Consider the following 26,196-nt stretch of genomic DNA (forward strand, 5'->3'; position numbering starts at 1 on the left):
GGGTTGTATGTATTTGTGTGAGTGTACGCATATGCAGTGTCTGTTGTGTTACTATGTCTGTGTGTGTGTGTGTGTGTGTGTGTGTGTGTGTGTCTGTGTCTGTGTCTGTGTCTGTGTCTGTGTCTCTGTCTGTGTGTGTGTGTGTGTGTGTGTGTGTGTGTGTGTGTGTGTGTGTGTGCACTCACTTGGTTAAGGCTTGTCGAGACAGCAGCGCTTTGAGGTGCTGAGAGAGCAGCTTCTTCTCCAGTGACAGACGAATCCACGCTCTGGCCCTCCCCACCTCTGTTTTAATCTCCGACATGTTCTGGATATGTCTGTGTGTGTGTGAGGGAGAGAGAGAGAGAGAGAGAGACACAGAGAGAGAGAGAGGTTAGTAAGCCAGACAGTTTGTGTGATGGAGAAACGGAAGACAATATTGAAAGACACAGATGGTTAAGAGTGCATGTGCAAAACACAGAGAGAATTAAAGAAAGAAAAAAGTACATGTATGTGAGACAGACTAAAGGATGGCTCTGTCTCATTTGCAAGAAAGGGTGGCAATTTAAAAACATGAACCCTATACTAGCATCCCTATTACTGGGCAAAAATAAGCAAACATTAATTTTGACAAAAAACAGGCGAAAAATTCGGCGAGAAGAGCCAATCTACAAGCTCACAACGCATCGCGGTGTGAGCTTGCAGACCGGCTATTTTCGACAACGAGATTTGGTGTACAGGGGGGGAAAGGAGGTATAGACTAATAATAGCAGATAATAAGGAACTAGGTACCAATGAGATAGGCTGCATGCTTCGAAATGAGACAGAGCCGATATTTGTGTACACGCACGTACGTGCGTGTGAGATGGAGAGAGAGGGAGAAAGGTCCATTCAGCATAATACGACAGCGGGTAGCAGACCTACCTCATATCCTGTATAACAGATATGCGCAGACACGGCATTCCTATTGTTGGTTCTGACTTCCTTCTCTCCGGGCCGCTTGATACTGCATGGAGGAAATGAGAAGCCTTGAGTGTTCTTGTGTGTTCATGGGAGGATCCATGCCTCTGCTTTTGATACCCTCCCTCTAATCATTCATTTTTATGGCCGGTGAGGATATGTTTTATCCAGGGACGTGCTGGCCACTGGGAAATTCGGGAAAATTCCAGAACGGCCGCGCCATTTACGGGCCACCAGACGGCCGGTGGGCCACCCAAAAAAGTTTTTTTTTTTTTTTTTTTTTTTTTTAATGTTTATAAAACTTTTTTTAGCTCCCGTTTTAGGATTATTACGGTAATTTCCGGGTCGCGCGGCCCAATTATTAGTTAAGTTACTGTTGGGCTGGGACGTTTTTCAGCAGTGGTGTAATTTACATTGAATTACACTGAATTACATACATCTCTCTAATATGTTTGATATGTATGTTTATTTATATATATATTTATATGTTATATCAATTTAACTATTTAATTAAAACAAATTGTTAACCACATTAACCCAAAATTGTTGATTTCTTTACATGTATTTATTTTGTATTAAACAATTACGGAAATAGCAGATCTACAAGCTCACTCGCATCGGGTTGTGAGCTCGTCTGTCTGTGAGTGAGGGAGTGACAGCATGTGCATGAATGCATATGTGTGTGTGTGTGTGTGTGAGCATGTGCGTGCGTGCGTGTGTGCGTGCGTGCGTGTGTGTGTGTTACCTGGAGACTCTGCTTGTTGCTGCTGTAATTTCTCCTCTCTGACCTGGTAGTGCAGTAGGTGGGACCACAGGGCAGACTTCCCCTACAGGATTAAAGGTCAAAGGTTACAACACCTCCAATACACTCACTGCCAATTACAGAGAGATGCAGGGAGTATTTACTGGTGCACACAGCAGGGGAAACAGCCTCTGCCCACGCACTCAGCTACCAGGAGACCATTCATCAGGCAATGACCTCTTAGCGTCTAGCTATGCATGTACGTTAGCTTCGAGGATGCGTGTTTGTGTGTGTGTAGATAATCAATTTGTTTGTATTCCACCGCACTCTGACTGTCTGGTGCGTCGTCCTAGTTAACATTAAAGAGGAAAGAAAGAGGGTCACATTCAGAAAAAAGGACCCATTTACTTGTTTTTAATCACCTCAATCTAGACGTCTTTACAGTAGGTTCTGTACCTCAGAACATCTTCTCAGGTGTAAATGTCATCACTATTAACATGTGATTATTTGAACCCCAGCATCCATATTCTGGGGGGAACATCTGCTAAAACATTGCTGGTCTACAACGTATTGTGAGCTTGTGGATCGGCTAGTTTTGACCAGGAGATCTGGTGTAGAGGGAAAAAGAGTGCACCAAGAGCACCAAGGCAACTCATATCCAGTTCAGTATACCGGTAGAGGGTTTAAGTGGTCAAAAGGGCACACACACACACACACACACACACACACACACACACACTGATAAAGGCTGGATGACTGAAAACATTCTCTGATTAAAAATAAGTAAACAGATACTTTTTCTGAGAGTTCTCTTTCTCTCCTCTTTAATTGTGTGAGTGTGTGCGTACGTGCACATGTGTGTGAGCTGACCTGTTTGACCTGCAGGCCGTGGCTCCAAATCCTCTCCAGCAGGTCACAGAGAGAGGCGATGAGCGTGTTCTCCTCCAGACCTGTGATGTTGGCCTCCCCATGGCCCAGCTCCACGGCCTCCTTACCCATCTTCTCTACCAGCATACGCTTGGTCTGCGCGCGTACACACACAGACACACACACACACACACACACACATGTATTACTATACTTTTGAGGACATCATGGACCCCCCTTCAATATGGTTTGTGTGCAGAGAGTGTGGGGCCATTTTGACATTCTCAAGAGTTAAATTGAGGCTCCGGATTTTAAAGTATAATATAGTACAGTGGTTCTACACCTTTTCTGGATCAGGGCCCACTTGAAAATCTTATAAGTGTTCGTGGCCCACCCATCTGACCACTTAACACGGCACACAGCTTAAATTGGCTGCCACGCTAAGAGCATGTTTATTTTAACGATCAATCAATCGATTGTGGTCTGTAGTGAGGTTTCTCACCTTCATGCGACATTCCTTCAGCAGGCCTTCCACAAACTTCCAGTTGGTCTGTGCGATGACCGCGGGGGACAGGTCGGACAGCTTGGGCTGGCGCAGGTTCTTTCCAAGGCTACGCGCCTCCTGCATGAACCTCTGATGGAGAGCAGACGCAAAACATTATTAGCTCTGCTCTTCATTCTGGTGTCTGTTCGTGTGTATGTGTGTGTGTGTGTGTGTGTGTGTGTGTCAGGAATCAAAAAAAATAATTTCATATTTGCTCCGCTGTCGGTCAATTCCCACATGATCGCCGGAGACAAGCATGTTGAATGACAGCGCGAAAATGAGAAAAATAAAGTCGCCTCCGCGGGTCTCCCCACACAGTAAAATCCTCAGTTTGAATTTATAAATAGACCATGATGGGTCCATTTACCTTCATTTGTACACCCACAGAGTTAAATTAACACTCAGGGATTTTACGACTTTCTTTCACACTCCAATGGCTACACCCTGCTGCTACACAGTGCTAAACTCACAGGTAAAACATACACCCGTTCAATTTGGTCACGAATCACGATGAGCTACCATTACACTATTCCACTTTTATTGTCTACCCTGCTGAGTTCCACGCAGTGAAGTTAATACAGTGGAAAACATCGTTTTAACCACTTAAAGGTAGTGTAAGTGATATTTGTTTGTTGCGTTAAACAGCCCTATACACTGTATAGTACTCATTGCTATAGAGTGTTTGTTCAGTAACAGGGGTCTCCCTGTCTTCCCAGCTCTTTATGAAATTAATTTTCAGGGTCGGGATGCTAATTTCATCCAATCAAGAGAGAGAACAGGATACAGGATGAACAAGTGAAATTGGAAGTGATGACACAAATATGTAAATGAGTGAGACAACATTTTGAACTGGAACACTATAAAAATTTGATAAATGGCTACTCTCGTCCTGGTTGGATGAAATTGGCAACCCAGCTGAAAATGTATTTTCGGTTAATTAAAGACCTGGAGAGACGGGGAGACCTCCGTTATTGAACAATCTTTAACCTTTTTTTTTTTCTGGTTTCAGCAAAATATATTATCCCACCTTACCCTACCTTTAAACCCCAGCATCGGTAGAATGTTGAGCTGGGACTCCGCTCAACAACGTACGGGGTTTAAGTGGTGAAGCATAACGGTGCATTCAGTGGCAGTGTTATTTGCACTTGACAATGATGCTGTGGCAAGGTCTCAACAGACAACACAGACAGTTACGGGACTCTTGTGAACAAAGCAGGTGAAGGTGTGTGTGATGCAGGAGAGGGGTGAAAGCGGCAGGATCACTTCGGGGCAGTGCGAGTGCGGCAAAGGATATTGCAGTTAACTCGATATTGTTGAAATCAAATGAATGAAATTAAGTGGTTAACTAAAACTAACTTTTTATATAACTTAATGTTTACTTAGAGTGGGGATTGCATTCACAAAGTGTTGCGTATTATAATACTTGTACTTTTAAATCTTAAAACATCTTGAAAGTAAACTCAATTGAACAAAAAGCGAACGGGACAATTTCACGGGAGCTCCGCCTGTCAGATTGCGCCTCCCTTACCTGCCCGCTCGCCTCTCACTGAAAATTAATTACTAGACGGGTCAGTCGCTTCCCTTGTGAAAAAGCCCTTAACCCATTAAGACCGGGAACGCATCTGTGTGTCTTTGGCTATTCAAAAATAGCAGATCTACAAGCTCGGTGCCGCGCTATGAGCTTGTAGATCTGCTATTTTTTTGAAATCATGAAAATGTGTGCAAATCTTTGAATATACTGTATATCAGCGAACATTTTGTAACTCAGATATTTGCTTCTGGGGATAATATCAGTGATTCTGAAACTTTCTCATGTCAAGGACCACCCAAAAAAATGTATTTGGCCACGGACCTCCATCTCAAAATATTTCGTTCTAGGGACCCCCAGAAGCAAAGATTTGAGTTACAAATTTGCTTTAAAAATATATATACGGTATATATTCAAAGATTTGCCCACATTTTCAAGATTTTTCAAAAATAGCAAATCTACAAGCTCATAGCGAGGCACTCGGTGCCGCGCTATGAGCTTGTATATCTGCTATTTTTTAATCGCCAAAGACATCTAAAATGACAGAGATTCGTTCCCGGATTGAACGGGTTAACCACTTAAACCCCAGCATCCTTATTGTGTGAAAGGCTTTCACAGAAAATATTTTCAAGGAAAGCTTTCCCCACAATAACAGAAACAGAAAAGACACTAGTATAGAGCCCTGAGGGACTCTGGTCACCCATATGAGGTTTATGTGGTTAATAACTCTGGTGCACGATGGTCAGTGTACACTAGAGCGGGTCTTGGACAGAGGAGGGTGGGACGGAGGGGGGTGGTGGGAGGAACTGTTGGAGGTACTTTTGGAACTGCAGCGGGGGTTTTGTGAGAGAGGGAACGGATCCATGTGACAACCATCAAACTCCACCACGTACCAGGCAGGACGTTGAGGCCGATTTTTTGGGCGGTTTGAGGGGCGGGGGGGACGCTTTGTCCCACTCCCAAAATGCCATGGAGTTCTGCAGAACCAGACACCCCTCTGCCTGCTGCAAGGAAGTGGCACGGCCCAAAACCACCCAACCGACCAGCACAGATAGGACACGAGAAGAAAAGAAACAAGAGAGGAACAAAACGAAGATTGGGGGGGAGAAAGAAAGAGGGAGAAAAGAGAGCAGCATGCACATGACAAGAGACGGATGTGGTTACAGCGAATGACAAACTGAACGGAAAACACGAGCACAAAAGATGAACACGGTAAACAGAAAAAGACATACAGTAAAGGCATGCTTCTAAAGCACGGAGAAGAAGAATATTATGTTGGAAAGCGGGCTTGGTTGAGCAGGTGGTCTACTGTACCTCTTTGAGGTCGTTGTCCAAGGTCAGATGCTCAGTTTGCTGCCTGTGGCGGTCTTTCCTGCGCTGAGCTGTGGCCGTCCGATGGGACCATCTGCTAACACACACCACTTTTATGAAGAACTGACACTGATGTTTTGTTGGCCTTCAAAAAAAAATTTAGGCCAAGGACCCCTTAGCTGAGAGAGATGAAGCAGGGACCCACACTACATAATGTATAAAATTGTGTTGCAGATTAAACTTCATAGATACAAGTACCTTCATAGACTTGTTTGACAGCGCTATCATCAGTATTGTGTAAATTAACGTTTTTTGTTTGTATGTTTACACAATATATTTTCTATGTTGGATTCATGTGTATTTTCAGACATTAATTTTAACCACTTATACTCTCAATACTTTGTAAACCTGACCTATGGCTCTGCACTTGGTCTGCTCTTTTTTCTACACCAAACCACTTAGGCGAAAATAGCCCATCTACAAGCTCACAGCGCGTCGTTGTGAGCTTGTAGATCGGCTATTTTCAGCAAATGTTCCCCCCAGAATAGGGGTGCTACGGTTAAGTGGTTAATGTAAAACAATGTTGTAACTCTGAGGACCCTCTAGGGGTCTCGGACCCCCCATTGACCAAAAGTATGGAACGCCCAATACCGTCAAAGCCTGATCCAATCATCCAACCCCTCCCGCTCACTCAGCCCAACTAACACAGGGAAGCTGTGTGAACCTTCCCTAAAACACCCGGGACAACGCTCCAAGGCATTCACGAATAGTGATTTTTAGCATTCGAATTATTCGACCTATAAGTATTCGAATATTCGATTTGATTATAAAAAATAAAATAATAAAAAAACTAAACATTATTATTATTATTATTTTTTTAATGGCATTGATGACTCGACTCAAGGAATGCGAGTTGACGTCACACCAGAGCTCACAGCTGCATGTCTGCTGTAGAAAAGACACTAAAAAAAAAATAATAATAAAAGAAAAGAAAAAAACGTTTTTTTTTGTTTAAAAAAAAAAATAGAATAATCGAATAGTGGTTTGATAGTCGAATAGTCGGTTTGATATTCGAATATTCGAATATTCGACTATTCGGTGAATGCCCTACGCTCCACACGTCCCACACCCTTCTCCCTCCTGGCTCCCAAACTGTGGAACTAATTCCCCATTGCAGTCAGAACTGCAGACTCACTCCCAATTTTCCGCCGTAGTCTTAAGACTCACCTCTTCAGACTCACCTCTTCAGACTCCACCTCAGTCTGCTCCACTTTACTCTCCCTTAGCTACCGTGCAGACATATCCTGATCATTTGTTCTCATGTTTTTGTTACTTAGATTCGTTTTCTTGACCACAATATTAAGTAATGTAATTTAGATAGCATGTAAATTAAACAGATGCTAGGTTCATTGTTTAACTGGGATCCTAGGTTCTTGAGGCACCGCGCTGTCTCGCTGCATTCTATGTATATGATTCAGTGTTCATTAAACTCTAAACGGGTAGAAATGGACCATTATTGGTCCATTTCTACTGCACAATCTTATGTGTAGAAGTGCAAAACCATAAAAGTGTAAAAGAAAATGCAACGGTGTGAAGAATAATGCCACACTGTGGTAGCTATTGTTCCCTCACCTATCCACGGCCACATACATATCAATTTGGGGGTCCTTGACATGAAAATGTTTACTCTCTGGAGTAAAAGTCTCTCTTGCTATTGACGAGTGCATGGGATAGTTGACTAACTTGTTATTGGTGGGTCCGGCGTTGAGCACGTGGGCCTGCAGCTTGGGGAAGAAGCCCTGCTCGTATTTGCCCTGGCCTATCTTCATGTCCAGCAGGTGGGGGTGGATGGCTGTGTGGTCCATCTTCATCAGGCGCTGTTCTATGGCCTGGGCTGCAAGGACACAACATGCAAACAGGGGGGGTTAGCATACATGGCATGCATGCATGCAGGGCAGATATACTACATGTATCATCGATGTCAGGTGCAAAACTGTTACTTTTAAGGAAATTAAAAAGAAAAAACCTGCGTTTCAATGGATCAAATCTAAGCAGTACAACGGTGGCCAAAAACAACCTGGCGAAGAACTGTGATCTCAGAACTGAAGATGGCAAACCTAACATGGGGCGAGGCACAACATGCTGCACAGGATAGGACCAGATGGAAGCAGAATAGTCGCAGCCTTATGTCCCACAGGGAACGAAGAGGATTAAGTAAGTAAGTTTCAATGGATCCTCCAGTGTAGTTATTATTTAGTCACAAGCTCTTGTTAACACATTGCATGCCAGTCGCGTAGATCTACGCGAACCTATTTAAAGCCGCAGCGTGCCAGTCGCGTAGATCTACGCGAACCGCCGATTCCCATTGAAATTGCCCCAGGTGCACTTTCCGATTTTTTTTGATCCATTTCCGTTTCCGGTTTCCGGTCGGAAACAGAATTATTCGGGTTCCGGTTTTTTCGATCGTATCCGCTTCCTGTCTGTGATCCTGTTTAAAACTCTATTTTCTCGGTTGTTGTTTTTCTCCTCGCTGATCACTGTTTAGCGTTGATCGGCTGTATCTTCAAGATGGCGGCTCGCATTTGGAAACTGTTTTCGCTGGCCGTTTCTCACAGATCCGCTGTGTGTTTAGAACCAAATGAACGCGCACTTTTAACTTATTTAGCGAGGTCTGTGGCGACATGAAAAAAACTAAAAAACAACAATAAAACGCTGGCACTGGTGAGTACATTATGAGATTAAACTCTGGCATGGAATGTGTTAATGCCCACAGACACACTTAAACACTTTCACTTTAAAAAAGTTTCAGAAATAGCACCGGTAATCATTATATTAACAAAGTACAACATGAATTGACGGAAGAAAAAAAAACGACATAAAATTGATAAAACATTATTCTGATTCTGAAAAAATTGAGATACTAGGTTTCTGCCCGACAGCTACAATATACAAGTATCAAAAGACAAGTATTATTATAAGGACTGGGAAGCAAGCAAACACATCTCCAAGGATGTGTCCTAGCCTAATGAGGCGAGCAGGACACGGTCGCTGTTCACCATCATCTGCTCAAACCAGAAACATGCGATTATGGCCGTTCCAAAGCAGCTTGTTGGTACTGCTGTTAGTTACTGTATGTATTTATGTCTTTTCTTCTCGCATTTCTCTCCATCTATCTTCCCTGTTGGACCGTATCATGGTGGTTTGTCCTTCAACTCTTTTATTTTACCTTGACGCACACACACACGCACGTGCACACACAAGCGTGTGCGCGTACCCAGACACCATCTCCCTCCATTCTGTTTGCTAAGGTCTTTTTCTTTTCCTTAATTAGTGCTCATTTAAGGCTCCACTTCGTTAAGTGTGGTTAATTGCTGCTGATTGTGCAGCAGGGAGAAGCAAAGCACACAGATTGACTGAGAGAGGGTCAGAGGCCATTAGAAAATCTATGACCAGACCCGTCACAAAATGGAATTATAAAGGGGAGCTAATGGCTGCTCACTTGTCTGCCCTTTGTGTATTTACAACGGAGGGAACCCAAGTGTGAGTGTGTGTGTATTTGTATTACTATATCTGTGAGGTCCAAATGTCCCCACAAGCATAGAAGAATTTGAGACAACAGACATTGTGAGGATAATTTTCCTAGTCCTCAAGATAAATGGTTGTTTTATGCTATAAATAAATAAATAAATAAATAAATGGGGAGTTAGGTTTACAATTAGGAAAAGATTCAGGTTGGGGATTAGATATTTAGGTTTAGGATTAGACATTAAGGTTTAGGATTTAGGGGTTGGGGTTTAGAGTTATACTAGATTCATCCATTGTGCACTGGTGTCGTGCACCGAAAATAGCAGATCTACAAGCTCACAACGCGTTTCGGCTTTAGGCTTTTAAAATGGCTTCTTTTTTTGACATTTATAAAATCGGCATCCTAAAGTGTCAATGTCCTGGACCGGACGGCTAGGGTAGCGGTCCGGGCACCTAGGCTGCCAATGCAGCCTGACAGCGTGTCGCAAGTTCGATTCCCGATCCCGACGACCTTTGCCGCGTGTCACTCCCCATCTCTCTCTCCCCATTTCCTGTCAGTCTCCTATGCTATCAATAAAAAAAAGTTAGAAAAATAAATAAATGTCAACGTCCTCACAAGTATAGTAAAACAAACACGTGTGTGTGCGCTCGTGCGTGAAAGGCTGCCCCGTCCTGTCGAACCGCCTGCGCCCTGTGCTGGTTGGTCTTAACGGGCCAAGCCATGTAAAACCTTAATTGCAGAGTGTGAGCTCATTGAGGGGTGATGGTGCTTGCAGGTACCCAATTACTCAGACAAAAGGCTGCCTTTTCTACCACGTAATAGCCCCTTACTTACCCCCACCCCCATATCCCACCCGGCGCTGCCAGTGGCAACACACTCGGCACAGCTTGTAGATGGGCCATTTTCAAAAATTTGCCCCAAAAAAGGGACATCAGCATTTGTGTGGTTAACCCACTAAATCCGGGAATGCATCTGGGTCACTTTAGATTTCTTTGGTTATTCAAAAATAGCGGATATACAAGCTTGTAGCTTGTAGATCTGCTATTTTTGAAAAATCGTGAAAATGTGTGCAAATCTTTGAATATATATATTTTTTAAAGCGAACATTTGTAACTCAAATCTTTGCTTCTGGGGGGCCCTGGAACAAAATATTTGACAAATGTTCACTTTAAAAAATATATATATTCAAAGATGTGCACACATTTTCACGAAAAAAAAAAAAAGCAGATCTACAAGCTCATATCACGCTATGAGCTTGTATATCTGCTATTTTTGAATAGCCAAAGAAATCTAAAATGACAGAGATGCGTTCCTCCCCGGTCATAATGGATTAAGCCACTGCTTAACATCAGTACAAGCAAGGTTGCTTTGAGCAGCGCTGTGATGAGAGGAAGTGTGTGTGTGTGTGTGTGTGTGTGTGTGTGTGTGTGTGTGTGTGTGTGTGTGTGTGTGTGTGTGTGTGTGTGTGTGTGTGTCTAAGCACACAACCGATGTTGTGTGGAAGAGAGCGAGTGAGAGACAGAGGAGGAGGAGGAGGAGGACAGGGCAATAAAGTGCATGCCGGGTTAAAATGAAGATAAATGGGAATTGTGGATTTTCCGCAGACAGAGCGGAGCTCAGCTGCTTCCCAGGGATCAGCGAAGGACTGGGGAGGGGGGTTTAGGAAAGGAAGGAGGAGACGAGGCAGAGAGATAAAACAGGAGACAGACAAAGGGAGATGAACGACGCGGTGCTTGTTGTCTGCGTCTGTTGTTCAACCATCGACGCTGTCGGGCAGAAACCTCATATCTCCATTTTTTCTACTTTTTGAAAAAAAAAGAACCAATGAAACGTACCAACATGAGCGTGTGACTAAATAATAACTACATTGGATCAATTTGAACACAGGTTCTTCTTTCCCATGTCCTGAAAAGTAAACGTTTTGGACATACAAGGTTTCCACCCGACAGCGGCGATATCTAAAAGGCACAGAGTGGAGCGCCGTCCAACCTCTGGCTAATGGATGTTCGGTATATGACAGACAGACAGACAGACAGACAGACGGACACACACACACACACACACAGATGCAATTTATGTTGCCGGGCTCTGGATCCTGCCCGCATTCCGAGTGGCCAATTAAACTCAGCCCACCCACCCTGCCTGTCAGACCCTCAGGCGACGTCTATTCACCCCGTCAATCATAATACTAGACCACTGGCTCTCAACCAGGGGCCCTTGAGGTGGGGTCCCAAGCTAAATGGTTGACAGTTAAGAACCAAAAAGGACCCTTACAGATCTGTAACTCGACTCGAGTGTTAAATGTATTAAATTTGATTAATTTGACAGTGTAAATTGGTGTCCGAGAGAGTTTTTTTTTTTTTTTTGGCGTCAATTAGGGATCTAATACACATCAAACTGGAGGTCCTTGAAATGAATCTGTGGTCTAGACACCCACAATTTTAGCTGATATCGGATAACCGATTAATTGCATGGTCAAATGGATCGATGGCGATACCGACGTTGCAAGTTTCCAGTTTCCAGGAAGGTTTACCTTACACCTGTGATACAGTAACTGTGATTGTGGGTGCAGAATCAGATGCAGATTCAGAACTATTTAAATGCTTAAAAGGTAAAGGTAGGCCCTTTTGAAAGCTCCTATATTTAAAACAATCTATATAAGTGTGGCCTTCATTCAAATGTTTGATAAGCACACTTTCAATACATACAGTATTGCATACATATTACCGTAGCGGTTCTCAAAGTGGGGTCCAGGGACCCTCTGGGTTACTTGAGGGTCTCTACACTCTCAGGTCTAACACTGAGAGTGTGCAAATGGACCCTTAACGGTCCATTTAGTTCCATTTTATGGTGGTGCTTGAAAATGAAAAATGTGAGAACCACCGGTATTGCAAGGAAGTCCACATACATGCACCAGCTCTGACAGTGTGATAAAACCAGTTCCGGAAACAGTTCCAAATGTGATGGAACCGATTCCGGTTCCTGATCCGGTTCCGGATCCCAACCCCCCGCCCCCCCCCACCTCCGCACCCTCTCCGCTGAACTCACCAGCTTCCTTGAGCACGGTGCACCTCTGGTAGTTGGTGGAGCGCAGGCTGGGTGCGCGCACGTTGTAGAGCCGCGCCTTGTCGATGCGGCCGTCGAACACGCGCAGCAGCGGCTCCTTCTCCTCCCACTGGGACATGATCTTGTTGTCGACGAAGGTGGCGAACATCTGCGTCTCGATGAAGTGAGAGAGGAAGGGCAGGTAGGGCTCCGGCTGGTCCGACAGGAACGAGGCCTGGAATAGTGGTGGGGGGGGGGGGGGTCTGGAGTTATTGGTACGAACTGGACGTAAGGCCGGGCAGTACATCGATATATCGACGTCATGATATGAGGCTGGACATCATCTGGGATGTTGGATATCGTAATATTATGATATGCATAGGTGGTGTCAATTCCTTTAATCACTTGAGCCCTATTTTATAATTTTCAAAAACATTTTAGAACATTGCAAAAATTGCCAATCTACAAGCTCAAAACACGCATTTGTGAGCTTGTGGGTTTTTGGGAAAAATTAAAATATGTGTAATATGTATACTGTATATTGTCATCACAATATTATATCATGGTCACAATATCAATATCGAAGCATTTACTGTAGGGTATAAAAAATATGGTCAGATTAGATTGTGTTCATATTGCCCTGCCCGAACTTTATGACACATGTATTGATACTGTATAACCATGCACCCAGCGGAGCAGACCTCCCCCTGCTGTGTAATGGGAAAACAGAGACACAAATATTTGTATTACAAATATTCACCTACCCACGATACAACAGAGCAAAAACAATGCTGCATATGGTACAGTAAATGGTATTGTGCATTGACTCACAGGGGAAATAAAGCACAGTGCAGTTTGCAAACAATGTCATTTACAATCTCTCTCCCCTGTTCTGAAAGCGGGTCACACTTATTTGCTTCGTAGACAAATTGCATTTCACATTTAAATGGTTTTTCGGCATTGGGGGCCACATAATGCAATGTCTTCAGACTTCCATACAACAATGGTACAAATCAGGTACAAATCTCAGTGGTTGGTTATAACAATGGTTCTCAAAGTGGCGTCCAGGGACCCCCAGGGGACCTTGAGGGGGTTCCAGGGGGTCGCACTCGCCAGCAAAATAAGGAACAGTTTAAACACTTAAGCCCTATTTTATATTTTGACTGTCGTGAGCTTGCAGATCGGCTATTTTTTAAGCTATTGAAAGATCTTGAAAAATCTTCTCTTATGAAAATAAAATCCTTTAAAATGGGGGTCTAAGACGTATACATTTTTGGGTGCTTCACAAGAAAACGTTTGATTATAATATATAATGTAGCGAGAATACAGGGTTATATAAATGTACATGTTCCCGGGGATCAGTGACCTTGTCAAAGTTGTGCATCTGCTCTCGGTTGGTGAGCCAGGACTCCAGATCCGGCGAACCCTGGATGACGAAGGCCTCGTAGTCGGCGAACATGGTGGCGAAGCGGCTGGCGAACACCTCGCGCAGCTGTACGTTGAGCTTGGCGCTCCTCAGCTCCTCCTCCTCGGCGGCCGTGCGGACTCCTCCCGCCTGGCCCTCGGTGCTCCCCTGACCTTTGACCCCGGCCCGCAGCTCGTCCACGCGTGCCACCGTCACGCCGGTGCGCTTGGCCAACGCCTGCAGTCTCTCCAGGGTGGCGTTGCCCTGCAGGTAGGGATGGGTACAATTACCGTTTATTATCGTTTATCTCAATTAAAACACGGCCACAGTAATCGTATCATAGAGAATCCAAATTATGGTGAAAGTGTCAATATCCTCCATCATACAATTACGATCTACCATCGCGAGAGTTCAGGCAATAGTGCACGGCAATCGGGGTCTCCACGCTCACCTCACTCAACTCCCTTCATTCTCATTCGCTAACAAGCCAACACACAACACACTGTTCATACTTGATGCTCAGCATTGGTCACAGCCCTGCTCCTGCAGCTTTGTCAGTCAGAAATGTCAACAGCATGTGGTACAGTCAGACATTAAGGCTAAAAGGATAACACAAAAAAGTCCTGGGGACTCGTTTCTATTGTGGTGCCTGTGCCTGTGATCTAGGCCTGTCCCCGACTAAGGATTTGTTTAGTCGACTCTAATTGGCGACTAATTGCCAATAGTCGACTGGCAGTCGACTAATAAAAAAATTAAAACAATTTTTAAAAAAAACATATTTTTTTTGGGCCAAAATACATTTTATTTCAAAGGGCCAAGTCTACACAGTTTGTTTTGTCTCCAGCAGAGTTTCTAGTGTCTCTATCTCTCTCTGGAAGAGGTTGCACATGAACTCTGCAGCCGCACTGAGGCGCTCCAACACAAACAATACCAATACAAAGACGAGGAATAAGAAGAATAAAGTGGAAGTTACGTGTGGTTGCAGGTGTAGACTTGGCCAAAAAACAATTTAAAACATTTTTGGCCCTTAAAAAAAAAAAAAAAAAAAACTTCTTTTTTTTTTTCGACTAGAGTCGACTAAGAGACACTTAGTCGACTCGGACCCCCCGCGACTAACCAGTCGACTAGTCGACTTAGTCGAGGTCAGGCCTAGTATGATCAAACACCCTCCACCTCCCCAGCCTCCTCCTGCGCCAGTTAAATGTATGATTCTGTGGATTGTATGTTACTGTATCTCTGTGTATCTTAACTTATGCCCTTGAAGGGCTTAATATGGTATGTTTCTATGGATTATTATATCTGTGTATCCAAAATTATGCCCTTGGAAGGGTTCAATGTTCCTGCAATTACTCTGCATCTTATTCTCTGCTAAAGGGGGCTGATCTCGGATTCTGTGTCATGCTTGCGCAGATTGTCTGTAGTATCACAGGAGCAGAGTCACACCGCCAAACTGAATGCAATAAATGGTTAATCTTGACGAAAGTGTCTGACTGAAATAGGATGGATTCACTTTTGCCAAGATGCACTTCCGGGTGCATTAGAGAGAAACAGCGGATATGGTGTGTGTCCATGCATGTGCGTGTGGAAATAACTGTATACAGTTATTTAGTACATTGGTTCTCAAAGTGGGTTCCGGGGACCCCCAGGGGTATGAAAACTTTTCTAAATAATATATATTATATATAATCATGACGATTATGCAAAAAGAATAAAAAAGTGATTATCTCAAATAATTGCGATTAGGCGATCATGTAATGACTGTGACAGGCTTACCTGCAGGAGCTCCAGCACGGCCAGCTCCTCCCCAGCCAGGTTGCCGTTGCGGCCGTCGTCCTCCAGCTGTCGCAGGGCCACCGCGGCCTTGCGCACCCTGCCTGGCGTGCAAGGGGCGCTGCCTGGGCCGCCGGTGGTGGTGGTGGTCCGCGGAGGAGCTGCCCCCGCGTCGGGAGCAAGGCCGAAGCGCAGCAGCACCTCGCTGATCTCCTGGATGAACTCGGGCTTGTTGGGTAGCTGTGGGAAGTCTTCGGGAAGCTCGATGCAGTGGTTGTCTATGTCTACGAAACACAGGTTGGCCTGGTAGGAGGAGAAAGACGACATTCATGATACCGGCATTTTGATACTAAGAAATCAATTAATTTCAACTATGAAGGGGAACTCAGAACCTTGCATAAACCTGAAACCAGTGTTTCCAGATTTTGCAAGAGAAATAAGCAACCAGATCATCACGACCAAAAGAAGCTTGTAGATCGCTCACAACGCCTCGCGTTCGCGTCGCAAACGCGACACGTTGTGCGTGATCTACAAGCTCTGTGAGTACATATAAAATTTGGAGGTCCTTGACATGAAAATGTTTGAGAACCATTGGTCTACATGTAGTCCTTGGGATACGTGAGAACCAGCAGGGACTTCCCTGCCACCTTTTCCGTCACAAGATCCCATTACTTCCACTCAAGCTTTACCGCACCTCAACAGAGAGGTTATTATGTGAACAGAGCACTCCAAAAAAGGGTTGAAGCACTCAACTCTCAACTTGCTTGCCGCAGAGATTTTCTAACTCATATTTTAATTTTTTTTGCAGCACAGGGTCGAGGACCACTCAGGCGTGATCGTGTACACACACACACACACACACAGCCACCATAATGACGGTTCAAAATTGTAAAGGGGCCTTTCTGCCTTCTCTTCCCTAAGCCCCCAGAGTAATCTATCAACATGACTGCTCTGCTAAGGTCCCTCCTTCCATCTGAGTCCAAGGACGCAGATAATTTAACACAGTGCTTCCCAACCTGGGATCCGGACCCCCTTTGGGATGGGGGGGGAGGGGACGACAACGACATGAGGCCTTGTCTGTTTGGAGGTGGTCCAGAATTTCAAACATGCTTCACAAAATCATGCTTTCCTTTCATCCACTCAATGTGATATCAGTCCAAATTTTCATACAGAAAACATGTTATCGCTATCAAAAATAGCAGATCTACAGTAGCTTGTAGGCCTGCTATTTTCGCTATTCGTCGTTCGAGAAGTATATAGGGCTGAAGAGGTTAACATGTCTGAAAAACACAAGTGCATGCGTGCGTGGGGGTGGGTGGGCTCAACTTTTGTCATATGTAAGAAGGTGGTGCTCCGATACAAGGGAAAAAGGTTGGGATGCACCCGGTCAGCACCGGCTTCAATACACCTGAACCCGTTGCGCTTGACAAGGCTGTCTGCTTGGGTTTCTCAGGGCCTGGGTTTGGTTTGTGTGTGTTAATGTCTGAGAGACAGAGAGTAGGTCAGGTCAGGTCTAAATGCAGCTTGTTTAGCCAGTGCAGGGGAGCGGTACAGGAGGCCAATCCGTGGATTTAGGTGACGGCGGAAAAACTGGAGCATGAAGCTGCCCACAGGGCGAGACTGGGCCATTCCACAGGATAATAAGTGCAAAAGTGAGCATATTTGTTTCCAGACACGTTTGCTGAAAGGGATGATAAAAGTCTTTAAAAATGTAGTAAGCAGGTTATTTAGACAGATGCTGTTCATTGTTTACCTGGTATCCTATAGGTTCAATGTACAGATTATAATTTCGATAGTTTGTACTGATGCTAGGTTCTTGGTTTACTCGTGATCCTAGTTTACTGAGGCACTACACTGTCTCTCTGCATTTGATGTCTGTGATTACCTTGCTTATTGTAAGTCGCTCTGGATAAGAGCTTCTGCTAAATTGTAAATTGATGATAAATCCTCATATATGCCTATGTTTGCTTTGCAAACATTTTATCATGTTATTGTTTAATGCATATCTGTTGTGTTCTGAGCAGGGAAGACAGACACTAACAAACACAAAACATACTCGGTCTGGCACTAACTCAATTAAATGCAACTCTTCCTTCCTCTGATCCTCCTCCTCTCGTCTCCTCTCTCCTTATTTGCTCCCAGATAATCTTTCACCATTGACTCAAATTCAAGGTCACTTCAAAGGAACAGAGATGCGCAGAAATATTAGCTATGGAGCGAGGGACCAGTGTTGCCATGTCTGCTTATTATAAGCGACTTTGGGGTTGTTTTTCTGTAAAGTCGCTTGTAAATATTGGTAGTTTCGGGTCGCGTTTTCTTTGGGCTTGTTTCTATAAAGTGTTGTTGCTTATTTGGGCTTGCTTCCTACTGTTGTTTAAACCAGTGGTTCTCAAACATTTTCATGTCAAGGACCCCCAAATTAATACGTATTTGGCTGCGGACCCTCATCTGAAAATGTTTAGTGCCAGGGAGTGGGACCCCCATACAAGATTTGTGTTGTTAAAATGTTTCAAAAACATTCCACATTTTTTTCATTTTCTTTTTTTCCCCCGGCTATTTTCAAGTAGCTGATGTAGATATGGCCTAGTTGCTTCTCTTGGACTGACCGCTTGTTTGTCTCTGGCAACACTGCCAGGGGGCTGAATCGGAGGAGAGGCAGCGGGAGGGGCTCCTGGGAGAGCCGCGATGTCCAGTCCCGGCTTGTATAATTAGAATGGGTACAGATTAGGATGCAGCCGGATTAACAGGCGCCAGAGAACCCGGGGGATACGAGCGAAGCTGGAAGCTTGTGGCAGCCTTCTGCTATGTTAGGGTTATTAAAGTAAACCATTTAAACCCTGCCTATATGGTTGCCCGGAGTCCCTCAGGGCTTTATACTAGTGTATTTTCTGTTGTCGCTCTACATTAAATATCTTCGCTGAAAAGAGTCGATAGGCTATTTTCTGCAAAGGTTTTCCCCAGAATATGGATGCTGGGGTTTAAGTGTTAAACTACGACTAATGAAATAACAAACAAAAAAAATATATATATAAACATAAAATATTTTTAATGAAAATATTAATTAGGCTTTACGAAACAACGTTAACTAACTGAAACTGTATTGTGTGTTTACAAAACTAACTGAAACTAACTAAAATCATAGTTTATAAGGGTTGGGCTCGACAAGCTTAAGGCTTCTCCCAAACCCTTTTTCAGGGACATGGACAACTGTTATGATTGATACTATGATTATTATGAATACTAGTGTAAATATATTAACCAAATGAATTAACTGTATGTACATATATATTTTTATATTATATATATATATATATATATATATATATATATATATATATATATATATATATATATATATATATATATATATATATATATATATATATATATATATATATATATATATTTTATTTTTTTTGTATTTTGTATACTTGTCCAAAGGAACTGAAAATAAAACTGAACTGAACTGAACTGAACTGAATAGTTAGTTTCGGTCTTCGTCAGTAGACAAGGTTTCTTTAAAAAGTAGCGAAAATGGCCGATCTAAAAGCTCACAACGCGTTGAGAGCTTGTAGATCTGTTATTTCTATTATTCTGAGCTTTTTGAATCCCCCCCCCTCCCCCCTCCAAATTACAAAAAAAAGAAACCGACACTAAAATTTATAAAAACTAAACTCAGTTTCATCAAATAAAAAATCAACTAAACTAGCAAACCCGCTTCAAAAACGAATCAAGACCAAACTGAGATTGATAAACATGAAGTCAAAACGAAAAAAATATTAAAATAAAACGAATGAAAAATGAAAAACTATTCTAACCTTGGCACACACGTGCAAATTCTTGAAGCCATTTTCTCTGAAAATGACTACTGTATACTCTGTTTTTTCCCATGTGAAATGTTGCAAATATAATAGAAGCCTTTGTGTAGTGTTCTGTCTTTATCTGTGTGTGGATGGAGGAAGAGCATAGTTCTGTTGATGATACTGTGCAGCAAGGTCAAGACTGGTACAAGCCTTATACAGTATGAAGCGCTTAAACAGCCGATTTGAAAATAGCTGATCTACATGGTCACAATGCGATGTGACGCGTTGCGAGCTTATAGATCAGCTATTTTCAAACAATTTTGAAAATGTTAACATATGACATGCCCAAAATACGGGTAAAAAATATGCCATATCTGCGATAAAAGACAACAATGTCTTTGTTCTATAATAGTAGCAACTAACCAATGTAGTGGGAGACACTGAGGCTCCTTTCAGGTTTTAAGACGTGCTCTCCAGTGCTTGCACACATTGAATGAAACCAAGAGTGATAAGTGTGTTCCTTGTTATTGATTCATCTCACCCGTGTTCATTAAAATAATACTATGGGTTCATTGATTCGGGATTTGTACAGTGTGCACAGTCCGAAGAAAGAAAGAAATTAGGGAGAAGAGAAAAACATAGGACAAAACAAAGAAGACTAGATTAAGACTCAGTCACAACAGGAGGGAGTAGAAAGGGAAGCATGCAGTGGAATTTCCACGCACGCACACACACACACACACACACACACACACACACACACACACACAGTGTTGGAGGACATGATTGCCTCTGACAGCTGAATTTTCCCCACAGGAGGGATAAAGGTCTACAGTATCTATCTATCTATGTATGATTGTTTGGGTCGGATTGAGTCGAGTCTGGGTGACAGAGTGTCAGAATGGGTGTGTGTGTGTGTGTGTGTGTGAGTGAGTGAGAGATAGAATGTAAATAGAGTATGGTGGCTTTCTGAATAGGAGCTTCGCTGTCTGCGGGTGCACTGGCTCTAACGTGGGGTCCCCCAGGGGCCCTTGAAGGGCTTCCAGGGTGTCCCCGGTTGAATGATCGCCAGGTCCATTTGGTGAGCTAGGTCAATTTGCCTCCATTTGTACGCTCTCAGAGTTAAATTAACACCAATGATTTTACAGTGTAGATCGGCGTCCCAGATAAAGAATTGTGTCAAATGGGGGTCCTTTGAAAGTAACTGAAGTGTAACTGTACTGTAGTGTAACTGTACTCGTGTCTTACTCCATACCTCTTGAGGGAGCTCCAGCTTGGAGCGGTCCGTGCCCTCCTTGCACTGCAGGCCCATCAGGTAGGGAACCGGGGCGTCCAGGAAGTGGAGCAGGGAGGCTGGCAGGATGGGAACGTAGACGTGCTGCCACTGGAAGGGGAACAGCAGCGTGGTGACGCCCTCTGCTACCGTCATCAGCCGCTGGTAGTCTGAGAACAACACCAGAAAGGAGAACAGATTAGAGACCGACTGATATGTCGGTCTGGTCGATATATCGCTCAGTATTTAACTTTTATGACGGTAGCCAATGAGACGATTTTTTTTTTACCACTTTCAACATTTCCATCCCTATATTTTGGGCATGCCATTCTTGGAGAAAATGTTTAAAGGTTTTTCCAAAAATGTCAAAAACAACACGTCTACAAGCTCACAACGACGGATTGTGAGCTTGTATATCGGCAATTCTTTAACATGTTTGAATAGGGCTTAAGTGTTTAAATGAAATACGTTCCAGTTAAATGTTCTCAAATAGAAACTACTGAAATCTGTGTTTTTTTTTCTCAAATTGATTAGAAAGTTTTTTGACAAAATATTGGTCAAAATTGGTCATTGTTGGTCTAAGGCTCTCCAAAATCGCTATCGGACTCAAAACGTCTGGCATCTGTCGGACTCTAGAACATATGTGTGCGAGGAGGACTCTAATCAACTGATCCACATTGAATATGAGAATAACATGGGGGGTGAGAAAGCCAGATGAATTGCATTGAGAGTGTGTGTGAGTGTGAGTGTGAGTGTGAGTGTGTGTGTGTGTGTGTGTGTGTGTGTGTGTGTGTGTGTGTGTGTGTGTGTGTGTGTGTGTACTGCCGCTCCTCTTCCCTAAAACAGATTAAGGCCAGTGGCTTTGGTATTGAGTTCAGCAGCAGTTTCATCAGACATACTGTATGATTATAATGGCATGAGAGAACAAGCCAGTGTGTCCTCCAGGAAGACAGAAGAAGAAAAGAAAATCAGTTACCAATTTATACGATCAAGTCTCTCTCACTCTCTCTTTCCATTCCCTTCTGCCTCTCTTGTCCTCCACATCCATACCTTCGAGTTCAATCTCCCCGGCCTGCTCAGGCAGACACAGTGCTATGGTGCACATTCATTCAAAATGCATTAGGCTTTTCAAGGCCCTCATCGCACTAACTGCAACTGCCCCAACTGATTTATATTACACAATAGAAACGTGGATAGTTTCAGTAGCTTCACCCTGTGTGTGTGTGTGTGTGTGTGTGTGTGTGTGTGTGTGTGTGTGTGTGTGTGTGTGTGTGTGTGTGTGTGTGTGTGTGTGTGTGTGTGTGTGTGTGTGTGTGTGTGAATGCATGCTCGTGCACGTGTATAAATGTCTGTGTGCGTACAAATTGTATCTCTCTGTAGCTGACTCACACTCCATTCATACGGCGGTAGGTTGCTTACTCAATACAATCTAAAAGTAGTAAATCTAATTATCGGATGTTGATTAAGAGAACATTAACACATCTTCTCTGTATGCCTTCATCATGAGACATAAGAGTTTAATAATTAAGGCAAGAATGGCAATCAAACACTCTGCCTTCTGCACGTGCAGGAGGAAAGAGCGCACAAATCTGTGTGTCCATTAAGCATCTGTGTGTGTGTGTGTGTGTGTGTGTGTGTGTGGGGTCGGGTCCTTATCCATTAAAGGAAAAGACGCTGTCACCTACACCCATAACTGTATGATAGTCTGCTTGTGTCTAGCGAATATATAGACAACTGATCATGATCCTGCATTGCATGTTTTTTTTACTCTGACTAGAGGTGACTAAAGTCCTTATGGTTACGACTGATCATGGTAATCGACTAATTGAATAAAAGGATACTGCGACCAGAAAGAAGGAAAGATGCTGTGGCTAAAATGTTAAGATGTAGTAGGAAATGTAGTTTTATATTAACCGTACAATATGTAAGTACATTGAAGGCGGGGAAAGAAGCCTATATTATAGCCAGAGCTCTGATCAACAGTCTGTGGCAAGTTTCGGGGCAAATGGAGTGATCGTGTGTTGAGCAACCCCGGACATATTTTTGAGGTCATTTCAATTAAAGTAGTAGGATGGGATAGGATATATTTGGATTTTGACATGATTTATGTCTTGAACTGAAAATTCCAAATACAGAAATTAAAATGTCTGTATGCCATTATCCATTAGTGACTAGCGGTGTTTGTGATTTTGAAGCCGAGGTACAAACAAGTCATTAAACATATACTTCATAGCAGTGAAATTAATGATCCCAATATGTGTTAGACAGGGGAGGGGATCATTTATTTCATCCGCCGTTTGGACCCTAATGGAGGCTGTCAGGGATGATGAAGGGCGGACAGGCCAGCTGTGACAGCAAGAGGCTGAGCGCATGCATTTAGAGCAAGCACACTCAACCACTTAAAAGTAAGTGAACTAATACAGTACATTGTCGTGTGACAAATAGCGAAAATGGCAGATCTCCAAGCTCACAATGCGCTGCATCGCCACACGCTGTGAGCTCGTAGATCAGTTATATTCGCCGATAGCTACATGGAATACATGCCCAAAATAGGGACGGCTGGTTGAAAGTGGATAATCACTCCACGTCTTTTTGCATGCTTCCACAGCAGCCATTTATTTCGTAGACATCCTCTTGAACTAATCACTAAATGACTGTTCGTCTGTTTGATGAAGTGCCTGTTGTTTCTCTGGTGAGATTCTCAGGGAAACAAATGAGACACAGAGGAGTGCTGGGTGGGTACGATAGGACATCATGCATCAAGAACAAAGCCAGGATAAAAAAAGACAACCACAAAACACAGTAAATCAGTGGTTCTCAACCTGTTCTGGATCAGTCAGGGTCAACTTGAAAATCTCTAAAAAAGCATTCGCGGCGCACCCATCTGACCACATCTCCTCTCCCTTTTGCCTTTACTGTATCTTCAGTTTTTTTGTGCTATTTTAAATTCTGTTATTGTGTTGTGTGTTATATTTCATGCTGCTTTTCACATGCTGCACAACACTTTGGTCACCTCTGGTTGTTTTTAAATGTGGTTTAACCACTTAAACCCCAGCATCCGTATTGTGGGGAAAGCTTTACCCGGGAAATAGCAGATCGACAAGCTCACAACGCGATGTGTTGTGAGCTTGTTGATCGGCTATTTTCAGCAAAAGCTTTCCCCACATAAACAGAAAACTGAAAATACACTAGCATACAGCCCTGAGGGACTACACTCAACCATATGGGGTTTAAGTGGTTAAAGTTATACGCACGCTAAAAGATAATCAAGGGTATTTGGAGCAGAGAACAGCCCTCCCGACAACCGGGGGGGGGACGTTCCCTACCCCAGTTTAGATCAGAAGCCATTGTTGATATGTGGCAAGAACACTTCCCAGACATAATACAACCGTTTGTCACCACTGTAAGTTTAACCGGCTCCGTTCGTTGTTTACAGTAACATCATAGAGTTAAATAATACAGTTTACATCTGCTGCTCGTCGTGAGATGAAATGACGCGAGGTGCTGCGATCGGGCAAGCCCAATAATCTTAATAGAATCCTGTAGTGTGTGATGCCCCATTGTTTTTAAAATCTTGTTGTGTGTGCATGTACAAGATAATCTGATAAAAAGAATCTCATAAGATGATCCTGTAACATTTGATGCAACCAGATTTCCAAATCGTTTAAAGATTGTAAAAGTCCTGTAATCTCCAGTCCAGCTTTAGTGGTTAAATGGCCAGGTCCACTGAGCTTATAATGCATTATGACCAGCACTTATAATACATCATAAACCCTGTTATAAGTTGTCATACATGATTATAAACATTTTTAACTCATTGACTGCCATGGACGAGTTAACTCGTCGAATTCTGCCAGGGCTCACACTGCCAACGACGAGTTTGGACGAGTTAAAACATTTTAAAAAAACTATATATATATATATTATTATTTTTCACACAGAACCAGGAGATAACGTGATACAAAGATTTACTGCTCCATTCATTCCTAGTTAACTTATTAATTAAAAATCCTGTATCTCGGCTCCTGTGTGTTTTTTTTTGTGTGTGATGTATTTTTGCCGAAACATGCTATAATCATTTTTCGTATAACAAGCGAACGGGAGGTCGCGATGACATTTTCTTTTTATTGCAGAAGCACAGTGAAACCCTCCGTGATTAGCAACCATCAGGGGATCGATCATACTGGAGGTAAATATTCTGTGACTACTTGAAAAGGTAAGAAAATCAAAAAATCGCTGTCAGTCTGGGCCTTATTTAGTTGTATATACTCTGGCAGTTAAAGAAAGACAAGTGTTATAATGTCTTATAAGTGCATTATTAGAAATAAAACTACCTTTACATACTTTTTTTTTACATTAATGTTATCAATAAAATCTTAGTGTTTTACCAATTATTTGGGGGGCCACTTGCAATACCCACAGTTTGAGAACCACTGATCTAATGTCATGGTGATTGTCTCTATTGGCGTATGTAAAGCGAGCGGGTCACAGAGAACACACGCGCTGCTAACCGAGAGCAGAGGCGAGAACAGAGCAGGCGGGAGAGAGAGAAGCGGATCAGAGAACACAGCAGGGAGAAATGTAGGACGAAAGCTCAAGTTAACCCAGATAGAGCACACAAAATGCTGAGTAAAGTCGATAGCAAAGCTGTGGAGTAGTGTGCAGACTGTGCACACACGCCCTCACACACACACACACACACACACACACACACACACACACTCTCTCTCTCTCAAGCAGAACCATCATGACACACTGTGAACAGCCTCACTGCAAATGTGAATAATGGATGAAACTTTAGAAGTAAGGCTCCGCGACTCAACACTCAGCTAAGGGCAAAATATATCACTTTACAAACGCAACTTGTGTAGCCTGGTGTGTCCGATGAGCTTCTTAAGTCACTCATGGTCTTTTGAGCTTTGCTTTATCTGCCTTTATTTCGATAGTACAGCGGAGAGAGACAGGAAAACAGCGAAAGATCCACTGGCATCGGGAATCGAACCCGGTACACGCTGACGGGCATCAAAGCCTATGTGGTACGCGCCTTAACCACTTGGCCATGAGCACTCCACTCTCTGTCCAAGGTTTAACCCTCTTAATGCAACGGACCTGAGTTGCAACTGCACTTGGTCTGCTCTTGTTTCCTTCAACACACGAATCTCTTTACCAGAAATAGGCGATCTACAAGCTCACAACGTGTCGCGGTGCGACACGTTGTGTGCTTGTAGATCGCCTATTTCTGGCGAATGTCCCCCCCCCCCCCCCCAGAATGGGGGCGTCGAGTTTCAAGTGGTTAAATGGAAACAGGATAATCCAGTCACCTGTGTGTGGCTGTGTGTGTTTACGGTGGTGAGAATATAAAAAACGGTGTTCGCCACATCTCTCAAGTCTGAACATGATCAAGGTTGACTGTGTGGGAATCAAAGATAGGCAGAGATGACTCCCA

General features: G+C 43.4%; 1 protein-coding gene across 7 annotated transcripts in view; it reads right to left on the minus strand.

Moving 5' to 3' along the window:
- The window catches only part of dennd5b (DENN/MADD domain containing 5B), an 86,954-nt gene that overhangs the window by 10,076 nt on the left and 50,682 nt on the right, over positions 1–26,196 (minus strand). For 4 of the 7 annotated variants that reach the window (XM_080420855.1, XM_080420856.1, XM_080420853.1 and 1 more), the window contains 11 exons: positions 20,733–20,920; positions 15,678–15,977; positions 13,866–14,168; positions 12,503–12,734; positions 7,672–7,822; positions 5,932–6,025; positions 3,048–3,179; positions 2,549–2,701; positions 1,682–1,763; positions 901–982; positions 186–314 (listed from right to left, as the gene is read on the minus strand). In XM_080420855.1, the coding sequence (XP_080276981.1) occupies positions 186–314; positions 901–982; positions 1,682–1,763; positions 2,549–2,701; positions 3,048–3,179; positions 5,932–6,025; positions 7,672–7,822; positions 12,503–12,734; positions 13,866–14,168; positions 15,678–15,977; positions 20,733–20,920 (1,846 nt within the window). The remainder of the gene's footprint in view (positions 1–185; positions 315–900; positions 983–1,681; positions 1,764–2,548; positions 2,702–3,047; positions 3,180–5,931; positions 6,026–7,671; positions 7,823–12,502; positions 12,735–13,865; positions 14,169–15,677; positions 15,978–20,732; positions 20,921–26,196) is intronic. The other 3 variants (XM_080420857.1, XM_080420854.1, XM_080420852.1) reach the window with 1 other exon arrangement.

Source organism: Gymnoscopelus braueri (genome assembly GCF_963280865.1).
Source record: "Gymnoscopelus braueri genome assembly, chromosome: 23".
NCBI classification, from domain to species: Eukaryota; Metazoa; Chordata; class Actinopteri; order Myctophiformes; family Myctophidae; genus Gymnoscopelus; species Gymnoscopelus braueri.